Below are 18,204 nucleotides of genomic sequence, written 5' to 3' on the forward strand. Positions count from 1 at the left end.
CCATCACACTCGTATTAAAGTAGCACAACTTCCTATGAAAACCCTCTAAGAGAAGAAGAAGAGGAATGGCGATTAACATTGTGAGGGTAAATAGAATATTTTCGTTTGATAGGAGGAGAAGTGGCTTTAGATGGTGCTTAAAGGGTATTTTTAGGAATTTTGAAAAATATAATAATCACGTGTGAACAAAGTGTAACGGAAAGGAGATTTTAGTCAATTGTCAGAAAACTTGAGGATACTTTAAGACAATATGTAAACAGTATGGGTAGAATTAGTCAATTAACTAAACCATAAGGGTAGTTTAAGAAATTTGCCCTTTGGCTGTATTTAATTAAAAACTCTACAGTGAATCATCTTGGACAAACTTATATATATACCGGAATTTAAAAAAAAAATATATATTTCAATGATTTTCCAAGAGATGTGGTCTTTTAAGTGAAATTTATTTAAGGGATAAGTAGACTGCACTCCACCTTAGAAATCTAAAATTACAACCCCCTCCTAATCTATTAGTAGCTTCCCTATAAATCACATCTTGCCCATGGATTTGACATTCATCCACGGTCAGATTCATCCCACCTGTACGGTGGGGCTCAGATTTCTGGGGTGGACTAAACAATAAAAAGGGAGAATGGCTGATCAATCCACGTCAGAATGTTTTAGCCCCACCGTACTTTTACCCCAATAAAAAAACACTTTATTTAATGGTGAGTCAATATCTTTTACTCATGGGACAGGTGCTGATTTCCGGGAGGGCATTCATTGCAGTTTAGTTTGCCCTAATGTGCGACGTGGCAAAGAGCACCCAGTTTGCTCTATTGAGAGTCTGAAAGAAGAGCCCATCCTACTTTCCCACCCAGCCAACGATAGAACTCGCTTTCCAAATAAAGATGAAGAGAGAGAACTCAAAATTTTGAAAGCTAGGTAACCGTTGAGATCTCTAAGATCAACGTGACTTTCCCTCCCAAGATCCAACGGGCACCATTCACTAGCCGTTGGTTTTAGAAAAAGATATCATATGCGGACATTATATCCATTATTTCCGACTGTGTTTCGGTATTGATTTCGTTTTCTTTTTTCCTTGACAAGCCAGAAACCTAAAATAACCGGAAAGAAGAGAAGAGACTCCAAGATAAAATGCCTCCATTGCTCCTCTGAATGGAGTTTTATGAGTAGTCTCTATCTCTCTCTTCGAGTTTGCAATTCTGGTCAGATTGACGGCGTTCACCGCCGGAGTTCGGCCAGTCGAAATCGAAAAGGGTTATTTAGGGGGTTTTCTGTAGGTTGGTGATCGTCGTCTACGATTTTATGATGTCGGTTTTGGTTGTTGAAATTTATTCTTGTTTGCATTTCTATTTTACATGACCTGAGTTAGTTCCGGGGGTTTTAGTGTTCTTCTAGTTTTTTTTTTCTCGTTTTCTTCTTCCTAAAAATATTTGGATTGTTTCTTCTTGTTAATTGTTCTTGTAGATAATCAATATGGTTGGATCAGATGAGAACAACCCAGGAGTTTTAAGACCTGCAAATTTGCAAGGTATTATGATCGTGTTTTAGTTTTTATTTTATTTTTGAAGGGGAATGGAAAGAGCAAAGCCATCAAACACTTTATCTGAAACTATGATTTTATCTGTAAAAAAATAAGTTCTATTATTATGAATTTTTCATCTTTTTCTTTTTAATTAAAAGGTGGGCTTCCAATGCGAGATGGTAAGTTCGTCCCGGAGATCGGATATAACCGAAGAGCTCTGAGGAACATTAATCGGAATTTAGTTGGAGCTCACCCTTACCCTCCTTTGGTCAATAAGAGAGCCCTATCAGAGTAATTTCTTAAACCCTATTCTAAAGTCCATTCTTTCTCTCAATCTAGTCAGGACTAATTCGTCTTTTCTTAGTTGATATTCTAATTTTAGTTATCTGTAACTCAGAAAACATGCAATCTGTGATAAGAACCCACTCCTTCCGGCTCATCGACCAATTACAAGGTGGAAAATAAACCTTTGTTTTCATTTCTTTGTAGGAAATTGCTTGTATTTATTTTCATGGAGGAGCTATCATAATTGGTTTACAATCTTTGTTTAGGAAATTTGCTGCTCAAATGGCCAGTAGGCAGCAATCTTGTCCCGAGGTACATCCTTCATACTACTGAAGAAAAAAAAAGACAATTTGTTGCTTTTGCATTGCTTAATCATAGTAATTGGTCTTTTCGCATTTTGTTTAAAGGAGGTCAAAAAACCAATCCCGCCGGTTGTGAATCCAAGCGTGTCCCAAGATTGTACTATCATAGATGTGGATGATTATAAAGGAGCTAATGATTTACCTGTTCCCATGTTCGTCAATCACACTGAAGACATGCTGGATGAAATTGACCAGATGGTATGTGAAACACTTTGATATGGATTTCTGGCCATGTCGGTGGAAGCATGAAGCATCAACTTTGCTTTTAAATCTTGTAGGAAGAGGTGGAAATGGAGGATATAGTGACGGAGCCTGAAATGGACATCGACAGTGGTGACAAAAAGAACCCACTTGCAGTTGTTGAATACATTGAAGATATCTATTCTTACTACAGAAAAACTGAGGTGACCCTTCACTGGCTCCTCTGTTTAAAACAACATGGTTTTCACATGCTTCATCCAGAATATCTCCTCAAATTATTGAGTAACCATGATAATATTTTCTTGTCTCAATGCAAGGTGGGGTTGCATATGGTGTCTTTGTCCGAATTTAAATTTAATTAAGGGATCCAAATTTGATTTATTTATAATTGGATCTAACATGGATCCTCCAATCCCATAGTATTGAAAATATGCTTATATATGCATCTATTTGTGAAGTTAGTTTCAATGTTGAAAATCATTTGTAAATTTGTTCATGATATATGCACGTCATTTCTAGTTCATTTTATTAACAATATGAAACACTTTGATAATTTTTAATTTAATTTATTAATCATATATGATATTCAAATTTAGTATGATGGATAAGATTCGATTCAGTTTGCAGCCTTGGCAATTGATCTAGCACTAGGACACTTCACCATCCATACTCCATCCAATAGTGGTGGGGGCATATCCTCGAACATTCCCTTGATTTTTTTTAATAAACAGAGGGCACTCCATTCAGATGGAAATTTAATGACCCGCCCAAGCATGTGATCATATTATTGCTTATTATATTTTCAGATGGAAAATCCGATCAAGTCAGACAGTTCCATTCCATCCAGTCAGGGACTCGTCCGATGGATGGCAGATGGTGCAAAATTTTGGAGATTGGACTGAACATTAGAGGAGAAGAGCTCTGATAAACTAATTTGAGAATTGAGATTGATTAACTTACAAAACCATGTCTGTGCAGAATTGTAGCTGCGTCTCACCAAACTATATGATGCAACAGTTCGACATCAACCAGAAAATGAGGGCTATTCTCATTGATTGGCTAATTGAGGTATATAAAATTGTGTCCTAGTGGCCTGATTCCTGGAATGAGAATAATTGGACATATGGTTATAGCCAGCCTTTGGTAATGTTTGATCCCCCTGATATAGTTGGTGGAAGTCGCGTGGCAGATTACCAAATTGGGCACCTTTCAAGGGTTACTAATTTACTTAAACAAATCTCACAGGTACACTACAAGTTTGAACTCGTGGATGAGACTTTATTCCTTACTGTCAATCTGATAGATAGATTCTTAGCACGGGAAACAGTGGTAAGAAAGAAGCTTCAGCTGGTAGGGGTGACAGCCATGCTTTTAGCGTGCAAATATGAGGAAGTTTCTGTTCCTGTTGTGGATGATTTAATTCTAATATCTGACAAGGCTTACACAAGGAAGGAAATTCTTGAGATGGTAATTTTCCTGACCCCCTCAATGGGGCACCACTGCTAGTTAATTTTCAAAAATAGTAAAGTAAAAACAGCTTCCCATGGTTGCAGGAGAAATTGATGGTCAACACTTTACAGTTCAACATGTCTGTCCCAACTCCTTGTGTTTTCATGAGAAGGTTCCTCAAGGTGGCTCAATCTGACAAGAAGGTTATTATTAATATTCTTTCACACATCACCTTTAATCTGTGGATGCCCATTTAATTTGGACCAGCTAAACTTAAGCAAAATAATCTTAATGAGGATTTACTTGTGACTTTGAACCAGCTTGAGCTTCTCTCCTTCTTCCTGATTGAACTTTGCTTGGTTGAGTATGAAACGCTCAAATTCCGACCATCTCATTTAGCTGCAGCTGCAATCTACACTGCTCAGTGTACTCTTAGTGGCTATAAGCAGTGGAGTAAAACCAGTGAGTGGCATACTAGCTACTCAGAAGATCAGCTTCTGTGAGTGATCCATGCATTTCCTTCAACAAGTTGCACTACTTCTTATGGGTCAAGAGATGTCCTATTTATGAAGTGTTGTTTATTATTATGCTTTCAGGGAATGCTCTAGATTGATGGTTACTTTTCATAAGAAAGCAGGATCTGGGAAGCTTACGGGGGTCTACAGGAAGTACAGTACATCTAAGTTTGGTTATGCAGCAAAGATTGAACCAGCTCACTTTCTCTTAGAGACAAGACTCTAACTAAAAATGAGTCAGTGGCCCCAAAATGACTCATTTTGTGTGAAATTTAGTTTTTCAAGGGTGCAGTTGTGCAACAGAAGTTGCCCTCTGAAAACGAACAACAGTCTTGGTGGGATTTGTTTTGTTGCCACATAACTATTTATTTTGTGGCATGTCTTTAACATACTTGGATGCTATCACGCCAAACCATAACTGTTTTACTTTACCCTTTTTTTTTGTTTTTTTTTTCTATTTCCTTTATATCTGTGTTTTATTTATGAACTTATTCTCAGACAATTTGTCTTTTTGTGAATATGATAAGAAAGATCATGCAGAAAAGCCTTCGATTGGCACCAGAGTAAAATACAGCTGTTATCTCTATGTTATTTTCTCATTGGATTTCCATACCAAGAACACCAGAGTAAAACCTGCAGAAAAGCATCAGTTATCAATCACTACAAAGATCATGCAGCTTTCTATTGGCACAAAGGAAACGAATGACAATCAAATACCCCAGTCCCACCCACTCCTCCATGTCATCTTCAAGCTACTCGGTTTAAATGTCATAATAGACAAAGTAAACTAAAGATGGCACCCATATAATTGAAAATGCCAAAGTTGTCATCACGAAAGAGACTAATGTGACAACATGAGGCAAGTGTAGAGCAATTTCAAAAACCTAGGGGTACATCATCATCAAGCCTTATGAGTGTCATATCCATTATTTAAGTTATGGGTGGGGAACAGAATATTTTACTCACTATGTTATGTTACTTGCAGAGTAAACATGATAGCGTCTGACTATGATACCACAACAAGATAAAGATAAATCCAAAGCAAAAGCAAAAACTATAATGAACTCAGTCCGTTTGCACTCTCATGCATTTGCATCAATGCAAATAAAACTTTCTGTAGTGCAAGGGAGTGCAAATGGGATGAAAGTAAATTATGGTTTACTTTTACTTGGAGAAAGTAAAATGATGTGGCGTCCACTTTACATGAAAGATAGAGCAAGCAAGAGGAAGGGTATTCATATAGGAGTAAGGTAATAGCAAACTGCGTTCTGATAGTTTTATCCATTAAAAAAATAGACTTCTAAAAGTCCTCCACATGTAATAGCATTTGGTCTAACACACGATATATATCTAAAAGTGAACAACAATTATGAGGCTGTATTTTGGATAAAAAAAATAATGAGAATTCAAGGGACAAAAATAATGCATTTTAGTATCTTCCCTTTACCAAACACAACAGGTTCATCCTCAACACTCTACTCTAAACCCCACATTATCCATTCAAATTTTAAAATAGAAGGAAAAAATTAAAAACATCAAAAAACAAAAGATGAGTAAATTAATTAAGGTAAATGCATTCACTAAGCTCATTTTAACAATCACAAAAGATGAGTAAGGAAGAGGGCTAACCAGTCACGCTGTAATAAATTGAAAAGGTAACCCTTCAGCTCACTGCAAACACTAAGATCAACAGGCATATTGAGACTTTCAAACAGAAATCCGATGGTTCAAGATAGTGACTGACCTCAGAAAGAAGCCATATTGAATGGGAACCATATACAACCATCTAGCTTTGGACGTCTAAATCTAAGAACAGATTACAGAAAATGGGTTTCTAAAATGCAATACAGAGCCCCAAATAAGGCATTCATAATACAATTTGCAATAACAAAAGAAACCTTAAGGCTGAGTTTCGAAGGAGTACAAATGCAAATATGTAGAGTGCAAAACCTTATATTTTGTATTGTTTTGTATGTATTTATGCTGTACATATTTGCATTTGTACTGCTTCCAAACTGAGCCTAAAGATGTAGATGAACTGAAGTAGAAATTAGTTTCTAATTTCTAAGACAGTGCATTTTTCTTGGCTTTTTTTTTTGAGGTGACACTATTTTAAGGATCTTTAGCGGATTAAAAGAGATGTGGGAACCTGACCTCGAATGCTAAAATGATAGAAGTCGAGGATCACATGACAAATCCCATTTTTCTCTTCTACGCGATGACTTTTCAAATCATCTATTTGTATTCTTAAGAAATGAGAGGTGAATATAAAATTTTGTTGGGCACTTATGTTGTTAAAAGTCAATAACATTCCCTCGTCATTAATAGTAGTATGAAATCACTCATTAGGCTGTGTTTGGAAACGATGCAAATGGAGTGTAAATCCCAATTCAGGGTAAATTTGCACTATGGTTCACTTTTGCCCTTGTTTAACAACATTACATTTATGCATTGGCAAATGATTCCAGTGCATATTTACATTGATAATAAGATGTAAAAGTACATCAATAAATATTGATAAAAAAAAGAAGTAAATTTGCATTCAAGTGGGCTTTTGATTAAAAAAAAGGCATATACTTTATTAGAATTTGTGTTTGCATCCATTACAGTTTAGTAAAAACACAAATTTGTCAGTGTAAAACTAACCCAACTTTGCAATTTATATGAACCATTTTATACTCTACATATTTGCATCATTTCCAAACACAGCCTTGAAGACAATTTATCAAAAAAAGTATTCATATAAAAACGGATGACTATTTTTGTCTTTTCAACCGCACTTGTAAGAATTGAGAGGGAGAAGGGCTTCATGTGATCAATATGGTGGGAGATTCTGGTCTCCACACTTTCCTCTTATATATAGATATAGATAAGAATCTAGAGTCACAGGAAAAGTGAAAAAAGCTAGTTTGATTACACAAATTTAAGGTCCAGTGGGCTTCAGATCCAAGCTAATTTGATTTAGTTAGAAAAAAACGAATATACTTGATTAGGCTTTAGGCATATTTCATCACACCATGTATCTGGTCATTTTTGTGGTCAGGTGCATTATTCTATTCAAAAAGTTGCTTTGATCTCTTCTGCACTGTTGGGCCCCGGGTACACAAACAACTGTTGTTGTCTGCTGTTGCTTTTTAGTCATTCTCTTCGCTCCACCTTGTGTTCGTCCCTAATGGAGAAATTTAATCATGAATATTTCCCTATAGGATATATTGAACTAAACAACATTCTATTTGTTGATAACCGTTACATATATTCATTAACGTTCAGTGCATCTTTCTATCACACAGATCCCAATTAAGAGAAAAATTCTATTAAGCTTTTCATGATTACTTTCTATTTGATCTCAAATATGGTTACTTACTTTCTCTTAAAGCCCCGTATGATTTTCATCCATATTCTTAAGGCCCCGTATGATTTTCATCCATATTTGATCTCAAATATGGTTACTTACTTATTTTCTCAAATAAGTGTATTTATCCATATTCTTTTATTTCCCAAGTAAAAGAAGTAAATGATCATTTTAACCATAAAAATCCATTATTAAAAGGAGCATTTTTGTCCCATTCAAGTGTTGGAAATTTTTTCCTGGTGAGAAAGTTATTTACCATGGTTTTCAAAATTGGACCGGACAATTGAATTGGAAAACTGGGAACTGGATAAGTGATTGATTCCATTTTACCCCAAAACCGTTATTTCGCCAAAAACCGTTGATTTGGTCAACAAACCACTGACTCGGGTGGTCGAACCCTCCAATGGTTTGGCCATTTTTATTTTTTTGTCAAAACGGGTCGTCCATTCGGTTAGAATGGTCAGACCATTCAACTCGGGAATTGGACCCTTGACTGGTTCGCTATCCGGTTTGGTTTTAAAAACCTTGTTATTTACCCACCTAGGAAGTGATACCCAGGAAAATAAACTTTCCCTAGTTCCCACATTAATCTGAAAAAATATCATGGGATTCTTGATCAATGGGATCTGCTCTATCAACCTCCCTCCACAAAAAAAGAAAAAGAAAAGAAAAAGAAAAGAAAAAGAAGGGATTGTTCAATCTGTGAGGTTCTTATGTACAAGTAGCGGTATTAATGAACCCCTTTTAGATTGGACTCCCTCATTCCATCCAAATCAAAATCAATTTGGATGAATTGGATGGACCAATAACATAATGAATTGGACCAGCCAAGACTTAATGATCTAAAGTATTTATTGGATTGGATTGGACATGATTCATCCAACCACCTGTAATGGATTTATATTGGATTGGATCAAATTGAACCAATATTCGGTCCATTAAAACCAATTTGAACTCCAAACATTGAATTGGTCTGGTCCAAAATGGTACAAAGTATTCATTGGATTGGATTTGATCCATATGTAAGGGGTAGGTGTCAATGGACCAGTTTTGGATTGGACCTCATTCAGGCCAAAATCAATTTTGGACGGATTGGATGGACCAACAAGACATATTGGATTGGACCAATCCGGTCCAAAATATTTATTAGATTGTATTGAACCTGGTCTGTCCGTAACAAATTTATATTGGATTAGGTTGGATTAAGCCAATATCTAGTCCATTGATATAAGATAAGAATATATGTATCAATGGACTAGATTCGAGTTGAAACCAATTTAAATCAAAATGAATTTTAACAGATTGGACAATCCAGACATTGAATTGAACCAATCCAAATTAGTTCAAAACATTCATTGGATTGGATTAGACCTGGTCCATTTATAATGGACTCACATTGGACTGGATAGGATTGGACCAAATCCGGTCCAATTGACATCGCTATGTATAAAGTACCCAAAAAAACATAGTTTTTCATCAAAGCATTTCAATCTTCAACTTAGATCATTGGTGTTATATATCGCATAAAATGGAATATAATATTTTATTGTTATTTGAAGCACTGGTAAGTTCTACTAGTGGAAAGGCACGTGCCATGCACATTGCAAATAAAAACAGAAAAGTAAGTAGATGAAATAATATTTAGATTTGAAAGTATTTTTTTTTCTGTAAAAACATTTAAATTTATAGGTCTGATAATCTGATTTAAGGCATATATTGGCATTATATATATGAGTAAAGGTATAAGATAAATGAGGTATGAGAACCTTTATGTTTTTTGATGAAATTCAATAGCAAATCATCATCTAAGCTTTATTGTAACTATATGGGAATGAGGGCCAGGGATCTGCTACCAACAAAAGACTCCCAACAGGTCAGCAATCCTACATTAGGAACATTTCCCTTTCATTCATGTGACAGGATCTGCTCTTCACACTTGGGTGCCTTGCATGCACACCGTGCATTGAGAACATCTCCCATGAAAAATAATTTATAAGTATTAGAGATGTTTCCAATGCATGGTAGGATGTGCGTGTGAGGCGCCCTATGTGAGGAGAAGATCCAGTCTCTTCATTCATGGGGAAGATATTCCCGATGTGTGGATGAAGTGGCCTGTTGGGACATGTTGAGAGTGTATTATTGGCAGCAGATTCCATAGTGGAGACGGGATCTGCTCCTTACAAATGGGCGTCTCAAATGCACATCCACTGTGCATTGGTAACATCTCCTGTGAGTAATAACTAATATTCACGGGAGATATTCCCAATGCATAGTAGGATGTGCGTGTAAGGCACTTGTGAGACGCCGGGTGTGAGGAGCAGATCCAGTCTCCCATAGCGGGGGTGGATGGCTCCCCGACTTCTATTTGCCATTTTGTTCTATCCAATTCTATGTTTATTGTTAAATTTTGAGCATTTAAATCATTTCTTATTTTCTATTACATCCACTCTTTTGTCTTCTGCCCAAAGAAAAAAAAATCTTTTTACTTTTAACCAATGTGAGTTGCTCCAAGTTGATAACCAATATTAAGGGGGTGTTTGGTACAGTAGTATTATATTAATGTTACATTTTGAGCTGATCAATACAAATTTATAAGAAATACGAGTATTATTTTAATTAAAAAAATGCATGTATATGAAAAATATTTTCTAAGATTTGAGCAATAATAGCAATTTGTATTGATAGCATTTCAAAGTAAAAAAATATCACTAAACACAAGGACAACGAAACACCACCTCCCAAATGCCCCCTAAAACTTTTGTGAAATTCCTATGGTCATGGAAAACCCAATAAACAAATGTGATTTTTCATTTCAAGGCGAATGTGCTCCATCAAATTCGTCAAAAAAGTTGTATCCTTTCATTTGTTAAACAGCAACTTGATTACATCTTAGAAAAAAAGCCAGATTTGATATAAAATGATAAAGGTATGGTCATGGACTCATGGTCGCGGCGGGTCGTGGCGCTCTTTTCAAAATAAATGAGAAGAAAGAATATTTTCTTGAAGCCTATAGGGAGAAAGAATAAAAAAAGGGCATTTTCGGAAGGCGCTTTATTGCCGGATCAGGCATCTTTAACGAGTTTGGATCAGTCACCAACGGTCCCAACAACGTTTCGGTTGGTCTTTGGCACCGTGCTGGTAACATTGAACTGTTTTTTGAGAAAAATGGTATTGGGAACATCTTACATGATGTTTGGAAGTATGGACACTTTTTTGGATCGATTTTCAAGAAAAAACGTTTATGCTTGCAAGACTTTCGATTTTTTTATAATCGACTGTACCAAACAATGAGATACATATGCACTTGTTGAAATGCCTATGTGGATTTGATGTAATACCGTTTTTTTGAAAAATGGCCACGGTTCCAAACATCCCCTAATGTTTCAAAAAACGGTATTTATTTTTTGTTTGAAACCGATGCTATCATATAGGTATTTTTTGAGAAAACAGTATTGATTTTATTTGATACAAATTCTGATAGTAACGTTTTTAGCATTGATCTTATTATCCAAAGTCCAAAATAATACCACATCATTGCATTATCGGTAACAATACACTATTTTTCCAAAAAACATTAAATTTAACTTATTCCAAATCATACTTTCCCGATTTCTAAGACATTGTACGAAACAAGGCTGTTTCTTAGAAAACAATACCAAACAAAGACATTGCTTCCATTGCAACCGTATTTTGAGAGACGAGGAAAATGCTCTCCATATATGGTTGCAGTGCCATGTCGGGGAAATGTTGGAAGTGTTTTTGTTGGTTGCAGATACGTACACATCTTTAACACCACGGAAGATGAATAAATAAACGACAAAGTACATACAAACGAAAGCGTTGAAAAGAAGGAGAATCTTCCGGTGGCGTCAATGAGACCTACGTCCTTTACTTTATGCTTTAGCTATATTTTATCGTTAAATAGTTTTTTGCTTTTCTGTTTGCTTGATGATCCGCTAGTAGTTTTTAGTACTTTTGCTTGGGCAATTAATTTCGCAGATCGCAGTGGTCATAGTCATGATGGAATGACAAGTGATAAACGGAGACCGATCTGCTCCTCACAAGTGGCGCCTCACATAGATCTTACAAATACATCCCACCGTGTATTGGGAATATTTTTTTTTACTTATATATTATTATTTATGGAAAATGCTTCTAATGCACGGTGGGATGTGCCTGTATGGTCGTTGTGAGGAGCAGATACCAATTCTGATAGAAAAATGAACTTTGGAGAATCGACACACGAACACGAAGAAAAGATAGGTTATTATTGTCATTTCACACCAATAAAAGTACTGGTGGCACGGTGACATCGAGAGCTCAGAACCTTAGAAAACCATTGGGTCGGTGTTCACAAACGTTATTATCTGGTCTCCACTCACTTTTTTCATTCTTCTGCTGATAGGAAATAATAACTCGACGAGAAGAAACGAGTCTGCTCATCTGCTGCATGAGCTTCTGCTTCTCTTTCTTTCTCCTTTTCCCCTCTTAGGGTTTTCATGCTTTCTCACTGATTCCAAATGGCCTGTGCCAGCGACGAGAGGAGGTCACCGTTCTTCCGAACGCTCTCTACCTGCCTTGTTCTGGAAGAAGAAGAGGGGAAGGGGGAGGAAGGAAAGATGAAGATTTCTGATTCAAAATCCATGGAATATCGTCTCGAGAGGACGTTTCCTGTTTATGCGATGGGAAATTCTAACTCCGACATGAATTCAATTTCGTTGATCAACAATTTCGATCCATCCATGACCGATCCAATTTGGGATGAAGTGATGGCAGAGGCAAAGTCGGAGGTACTGCTGATCTTCGACTTATTTGTAAATGACTTTAAAATGACATCCTTTATTTAAATTGTTCGGATCATGAGATATCGGATTAATGGAGTGTTTTCATTAGTTTACTTATTTACTTTTCGAAGGTTGGAGCGATTTTAGTAGAGTTTTGGTGTAGAATACTATCGTAGATACCGCTTTAAGTTGGAAAACAACTCGCAGAATTGCGGTGATGGTTCATGCATGAAATAATTGAGTGATGCAACGATGAGGTCTTTATGGGACTTTGCATACTGAATGAACCAAGAGAACATGGTTTTAGCTTGACCTTGACTACTCGGCTTTTGAGTGCTTAGTATTTCGGTTATATGAATATAAAGACTTCTGTACGTATTGCCTTTTGCTTCATCAGTTTTTTTTTTTTTTCTTTTTAGTTCATTGAACATGTGATTATTAACTTTGACAGTTTGACTGCACAATGTTATCAGCATATAAGAAAATATTGGATAATTGTTATTTCCTCCCTTTTTGTACCCATTTCAGGCAGAGAAGGAGCCGATTTTGAGCAGCTTCTTGTATGCTAGTATTTTGTCACATAATTGTTTGGAACGAGCTTTGGGATTTGTTCTTGCTAATCGACTCCAGAACCCTACTCTCTTAGCTACACAGCTAATGGATATATTTGACGATGTAATGATGCATGATATAGGTATTCAACGCTCAATTCGCCTAGATTTGCAGGTAATTCACCGCTATTTTCAATGCATATTAGTTTCAGCTCTGCTTTTTGAGCAGCCTCCTCTGTTTTCCAAATTAGGTGAAACCTTTGTTTTTTTTTTTTTTTGAAAGTGAATTTTTCTTGTTTCGGCAGGCATTTAAAGACAGGGATCCTGCATGTTTGTCATATTGCTGGGCCTTGTTATATCTAAAGGTAAAATTTTTGTTGTTTAATGGTATTTGTAACACATACTGATCAAAAAGTTAGTATTTGTTGCACATCATAATGAATATCCTGTTTGGTTCAAAGAGTGTCTAAACCAGACTATGTAACAGAACTTCTGTAATGTAAGAAACTCACCAAAACTACATGTTGCTTGTTCAGAGGATGCTGTTTAGCTTCTTGAGTTATAGCAAGATAAGATTTGTCTTTTCAGCCTGCTTTGACATAGGTAATTTTATTAAATCCTATGAAACAAAGAAGAAGAACACCTGAGAGAAGAAAAAAAAGAACACCCCGAGAGGATTCTTATAAAAGCTAATATTTAGAACTTAGAAGTTAAAATATACCTGCCAAGACCTCCGATCCTAATTTTTCAGGCTTGCCAAGTCTGGCAGCTTGTACTTGTAAATTCCAACACTTGTACCCTTCAATACAACATTCTTGGCGCTGCCGAATGGTATCAAGTTGATGTATCCAATGGACTTTGAACTGATAGAGGTCAAGGGAGACTTTCAGGTTGTTATTTGGGGTTGGCTACATTAGTTCTGTCTTGCCATTGAGCACCTGGACTCTGCAGCATCTTATTAAGGAAGCTAGTTCCTTGGTATCCAGAATGGACATCTTGATTAGATGGAGCTAACTCTTCAGTTAATACTCTCAGTAGGGGTATTGGGTAATTGGGTATGGAGTAAATTGTACTTATCTAGGAATAGAAAGCCTTGATTTAGCCCCATAAACTATTCAATTTCTTTAGATAATAAACATGGGTTAAAATGTCTCTTTGCTTACATGGCAGAAGGTTGTTAGCCTTGAAAGCTTGCCATGTTGACTAATGGTAACATGGAGTAACATGTAAACCTGTCAAGAGTTGCCACCTCAGCTAGGATGTGCAAAATGTTGTTGAGAACAAATTCAATATCTGTTTCTCCAACAGAAAGCCTAATATCTCACGTTGTTGTCAAATAACTATAAGTTGTATCTCTCATTATCGTTATTGATATTGTTATTATATTATTATTGGTATTATTACTTTTGCTGTTGTTGTTAATAAAATTGACATTGGTACTCATTTCTAATTTATGTATATCTAAGATTGTGGACAAAATTGAAGGGACTGCATGATATTGTATAGATAAGAGAACACTAAGTTGATATATAGTATTCCAAATTAATTTTCTAAAGTAGTTGCATGTTTTACACTTGTGCTGACAAGATCCCCTTCTTTTCATTGAGTTGGACTTTTTGATTGAATTCTACCCAATATGATGATTAGTTATCATATTTGCAGGGTTACCATTCTTTGCAATCATATCGTGTAGCACATGCCTTGTGGAACCAAGGACGGAAGGTTTTGGCTTTGGCACTGCAAAGTAGAATAAGTGAGGTAATCTCTGGCCTGCATTGTTTTAGGCTTTCAGATGTGCTTTTCTAACTTTGATTATTATAGCAATGAGGCAATCTTCCTTATTATATTTATGTTTTATCTCTTTAATATCCAGGTTTTTGCAGTTGATATACACCCAGGTATGCTTTTCATTACCTCCCATCCACTGCACCTGTATTTATCATTCATAACGAGGAAGATTGATTTTGTGTAAAGGGGAAATAAATTGTCTTGTAATTTAATAAATAACTCTTTATAGATAAAACTTCTTAAATGGCATGGATGCTATGCATTTTGAGGACTAGGAAATTTCACCATTTGAGGGTAAAACAGTTATTGTTTTATCTTTACTTAATTTTTCTTGTTTCTCTTTTTCTCCTTATCCGCATATGTTTTGGGGGATTGGAGGGTGTTCTCAGACTCATTGGCAGTTCTATTCACAAGATTTATGATGGATACTATAGTTATATGCCATTTTACGTGTTTGCACTGTTGAGAAAATTTTATTAATAGCCAAAAAGTTCTGCTCTGCTTTTAATGGCACATAGGCTGCTAGAAGTGTGTTTTACCATGTTTAAAGTTATCTTGTCAGATAGATTGCTTCATAATGCTTTAAGAGTTGTGTTTTGTTCTCATTCATAAGTGGCTAGACTTATTTTTGCCATATGTTATGCTTCTACACAGCTGCAAAAATTGGACAAGGAATACTATTGGATCATGGAACAGGTGTGGTTATTGGTGAGACTGCTGTTGTAGGAAATAGAGTTTCATTAATGCAGGCAAGTGAACCTCATCCTTCACTTCTGTGTAAATTTTAAATGTTTCATTATCAGGCAGTTTTTTAATGGAATAAGCATTTTTAAATCACATTCTTCTCTATGAGAACTTGGTGTCTATTAATTTTCTTAGAGCCATTTTGGAGTAACAAAAGATTATGGGTGTAGAATTTTGTTCTATTAATACTGGATGGTGTTGATACAATCTAAACTTGCAGATACAAATATAATGTATGTAAAAATGTAGAGTATGCCCTTAATATGATTGTCTATGCCCTTTACTAAGCATACTTTAAACTACATGCCCACTTAGGAGTACCTTCATTTTGTACTTCCACCGGATCAACTTATGATAGTTAAGTTTTCACAGGGTGTGACATTAGGAGGAACTGGGAAGGAAATTGGAGATCGTCATCCAAAAATAGGAGAAGGTGCACTGATTGGAGCTAATGCAACTATACTTGGCAATATTAAAATAGGAGAAGGAGCTATGGTTGCTGCTGGTTCACTTGTACTGAAGGATATCCCTTCACACAGGTATGAAAGAGTTCATACTGTATTTGGTATATGAGAAAACATAAAGCATAAGTCTGTATGTTACCAGAGCATTTGATTGATTTGACATATCTTCTGTTTTGGCTTTATAGCATGGTTGTAGGAACGCCAGCAAAGTTGGTTGGATTTGTAAAAGAGCTAGTCCCATCTCTAACAATGAAGCATGGTATGTTAAAAGTATAGACATCATAAGGATTTACCGGTTTGAGAAGCTGTTCTAAGGTTTTTTTTTTTTTTTTTTTTTTTTTTTTGAGAATGGCTGTTCTCAGAATGGATGGACACAGTTAACACTGGGACACATGTCATGCATAAAAGCGATTAGAGCTCTGATGTAGGACCAGCTCAGTTCTAGTCCTTAAAGAGTGTTGAATGGTCTTCTTGATCAGAAATTTATGGCTTGATGGCTGTAATGGCTTCTTGAAGGAATAAGAGAGAAAACAAGGAGAGAAAGAAGAGAGAAAATACCTGGAATCACTCACAGGGTGCCTAGAATCACTCTAGGGCATGGGAATCACTCACCATAGCTAGCATAAGCTGAAGAAAACTCAATAAATTTCATTGCCTTTGTGTAAAACACCCATACATATTTATAGACTCTAAAGTCATAATAATCGTAGGTGTCAAATTGTTAGACTCATAATAGTTTTAGGAGTCAAACTGTTAGACTTAATAATCTTAGTAGGACTCAAACTAAGCTGACACATCCTATTTCAATTCAAAGAATACTCAATAACTCTAATCCTACTTATGCAATGACTCTGAAATTTTAAACATAAACAAACTATAAATTGACAATTTAAACCCTATCATTGGACCCCACAGAAATTTGCAAAAATGACAAAAATACCCCTACTGTCCAAAAATACAGAAATACATAAAATATCATAAAATTCCAATTTTGACTCTTTAGCTCCTGCATCAAGCTCACTGACCCTAAAAGTCGCCTCTTTAGAGCCATGAGATGGTCTTTCATTCTATGGTGGTTTTTGATTGACCATAGAAAAAAAAAAGGAAAAAAACAACAATAACAAGAGGTTTTGGGGGCAAGGGGGTTGAGATGGTGTCAGTTTTGGTGTTGGAGAAGTTTGGAGAGTATGGGTGTGGATTCCTATGCATGTGCCCCAGATTTTTAGCACATCTTTATTTGGGTTTGCTTGGTGGTTGGGCAAATTATATTTTGATATATAGACCTTTCTTGAACTGTTGCATATAACAGATCATATGCTATGTATTATCGTGGTTTATCAGCTTTGATCCCCATATCTATTGATGTTTTTGTTTATCAAAAATACAGATGCCACGAAGGAGTTTTTCCAGCATGCAACTGAGAACAATATGGATGGGCGATCCAATGGTTAGTTAGTTCTCTGAAGTTATCTGAAAATGCAATTTTGTGTGACTTCCTGTAATAGCGGAAAAAGGTTATGAGATTTCTGCTTGGTCCAAAAGTGCAGTATTAAATGTGTATGTAGATACAAGGCCTGTTCTAGCTTCCTTCCCTTCTGTGGGTCATCATCCAAGATTTTGCAACCATCCAGAAAGAAGTGGTCAGATGGTTTACGACCATGGCATTGGTTGTCAAGGTTGATGTGCTCATGTGCATAAGCATGGAGGTTTGCAGAAAGTAAAAACATTCAGTTAGTATTCCCATGAAACAAGTGCATGTTTTTCAATGCTGGCTTGCAATTCATGCCCGACCTTGCAGTTTCATGTTGCCCAGCTTGAGTATAAAAACCCCTCCTTGCATGGGGAGTGCTAAACCTCTTTGAGTTTTTTTTTTTTCTTATAGAAAACCAGTTTCAATACAATTCTTTTTCCCATCATGGTTAAAATGTCCTGCTGTATTCCCCACACTCATATACTTCTGTTAAGTTGATCCGTGATTTGGTGTTTCGCAGGACGTCCCAAGTCAGAAAAGAAATGATGGAGCACTCCAAAGGCACACAGATGATATTCCTTGCTGAAACGTGGTCTTGACTTCTTCCAGCAATACTTAATGTAATAAGTTTTTATTTGTCACATGTAAAATTGCAAGATATGGAAATATAGTCAATATAAAATTGAGTAGCTTGCCCGCCTTGCCCACAA

At 36.1% G+C, this 18,204-nt stretch overlaps 2 protein-coding genes across 3 annotated transcripts; both read left to right on the forward strand.

The window, feature by feature from the left end:
- The first annotated feature begins 1,055 nt into the window (after nucleotides 1-1,055).
- On the forward strand, nucleotides 1,056-4,909 carry LOC104603750 (G2/mitotic-specific cyclin-2-like). 2 transcript variants are annotated; one of them, XM_010267867.3, is made up of 12 exons: nucleotides 1,056-1,283; nucleotides 1,471-1,534; nucleotides 1,687-1,819; nucleotides 1,926-1,982; nucleotides 2,080-2,125; nucleotides 2,221-2,373; nucleotides 2,454-2,579; nucleotides 3,355-3,444; nucleotides 3,622-3,843; nucleotides 3,930-4,028; nucleotides 4,146-4,324; nucleotides 4,422-4,909. In XM_010267867.3, the coding sequence occupies exons 2-12, from the start codon at nucleotides 1,480-1,482 to the stop codon at nucleotides 4,564-4,566; spliced, it is 1,305 nt and encodes a 434-aa protein (XP_010266169.1). In that variant the 5' UTR covers nucleotides 1,056-1,283; nucleotides 1,471-1,479; the 3' UTR covers nucleotides 4,567-4,909. The 2 variants fall into 2 exon arrangements, with proteins under 2 accessions (XP_010266169.1, XP_088744937.1); XM_088888811.1 differs by having other exon boundaries at nucleotides 1,059-1,283; nucleotides 2,454-2,693.
- A 7,142-nt stretch (nucleotides 4,910-12,051) lies between these two features.
- LOC104603749 (serine acetyltransferase 2-like) lies at nucleotides 12,052-18,204 on the forward strand. The gene is made up of 10 exons (XM_010267866.3): nucleotides 12,052-12,482; nucleotides 13,005-13,202; nucleotides 13,333-13,392; nucleotides 14,690-14,785; nucleotides 14,901-14,925; nucleotides 15,470-15,564; nucleotides 15,932-16,098; nucleotides 16,209-16,282; nucleotides 17,411-17,470; nucleotides 18,015-18,204. Exons 1-10 carry the CDS (start codon nucleotides 12,213-12,215, stop codon nucleotides 18,038-18,040), a joined length of 1,071 nt encoding a protein of 356 aa, XP_010266168.1. The 5' UTR covers nucleotides 12,052-12,212; the 3' UTR covers nucleotides 18,041-18,204.

Source organism: Nelumbo nucifera, chromosome 5 (genome assembly GCF_055504915.1).
Source record: "Nelumbo nucifera cultivar China Antique chromosome 5, China Antique-T2T, whole genome shotgun sequence".
Taxonomy (NCBI): Eukaryota; Viridiplantae; Streptophyta; class Magnoliopsida; order Proteales; family Nelumbonaceae; genus Nelumbo; species Nelumbo nucifera.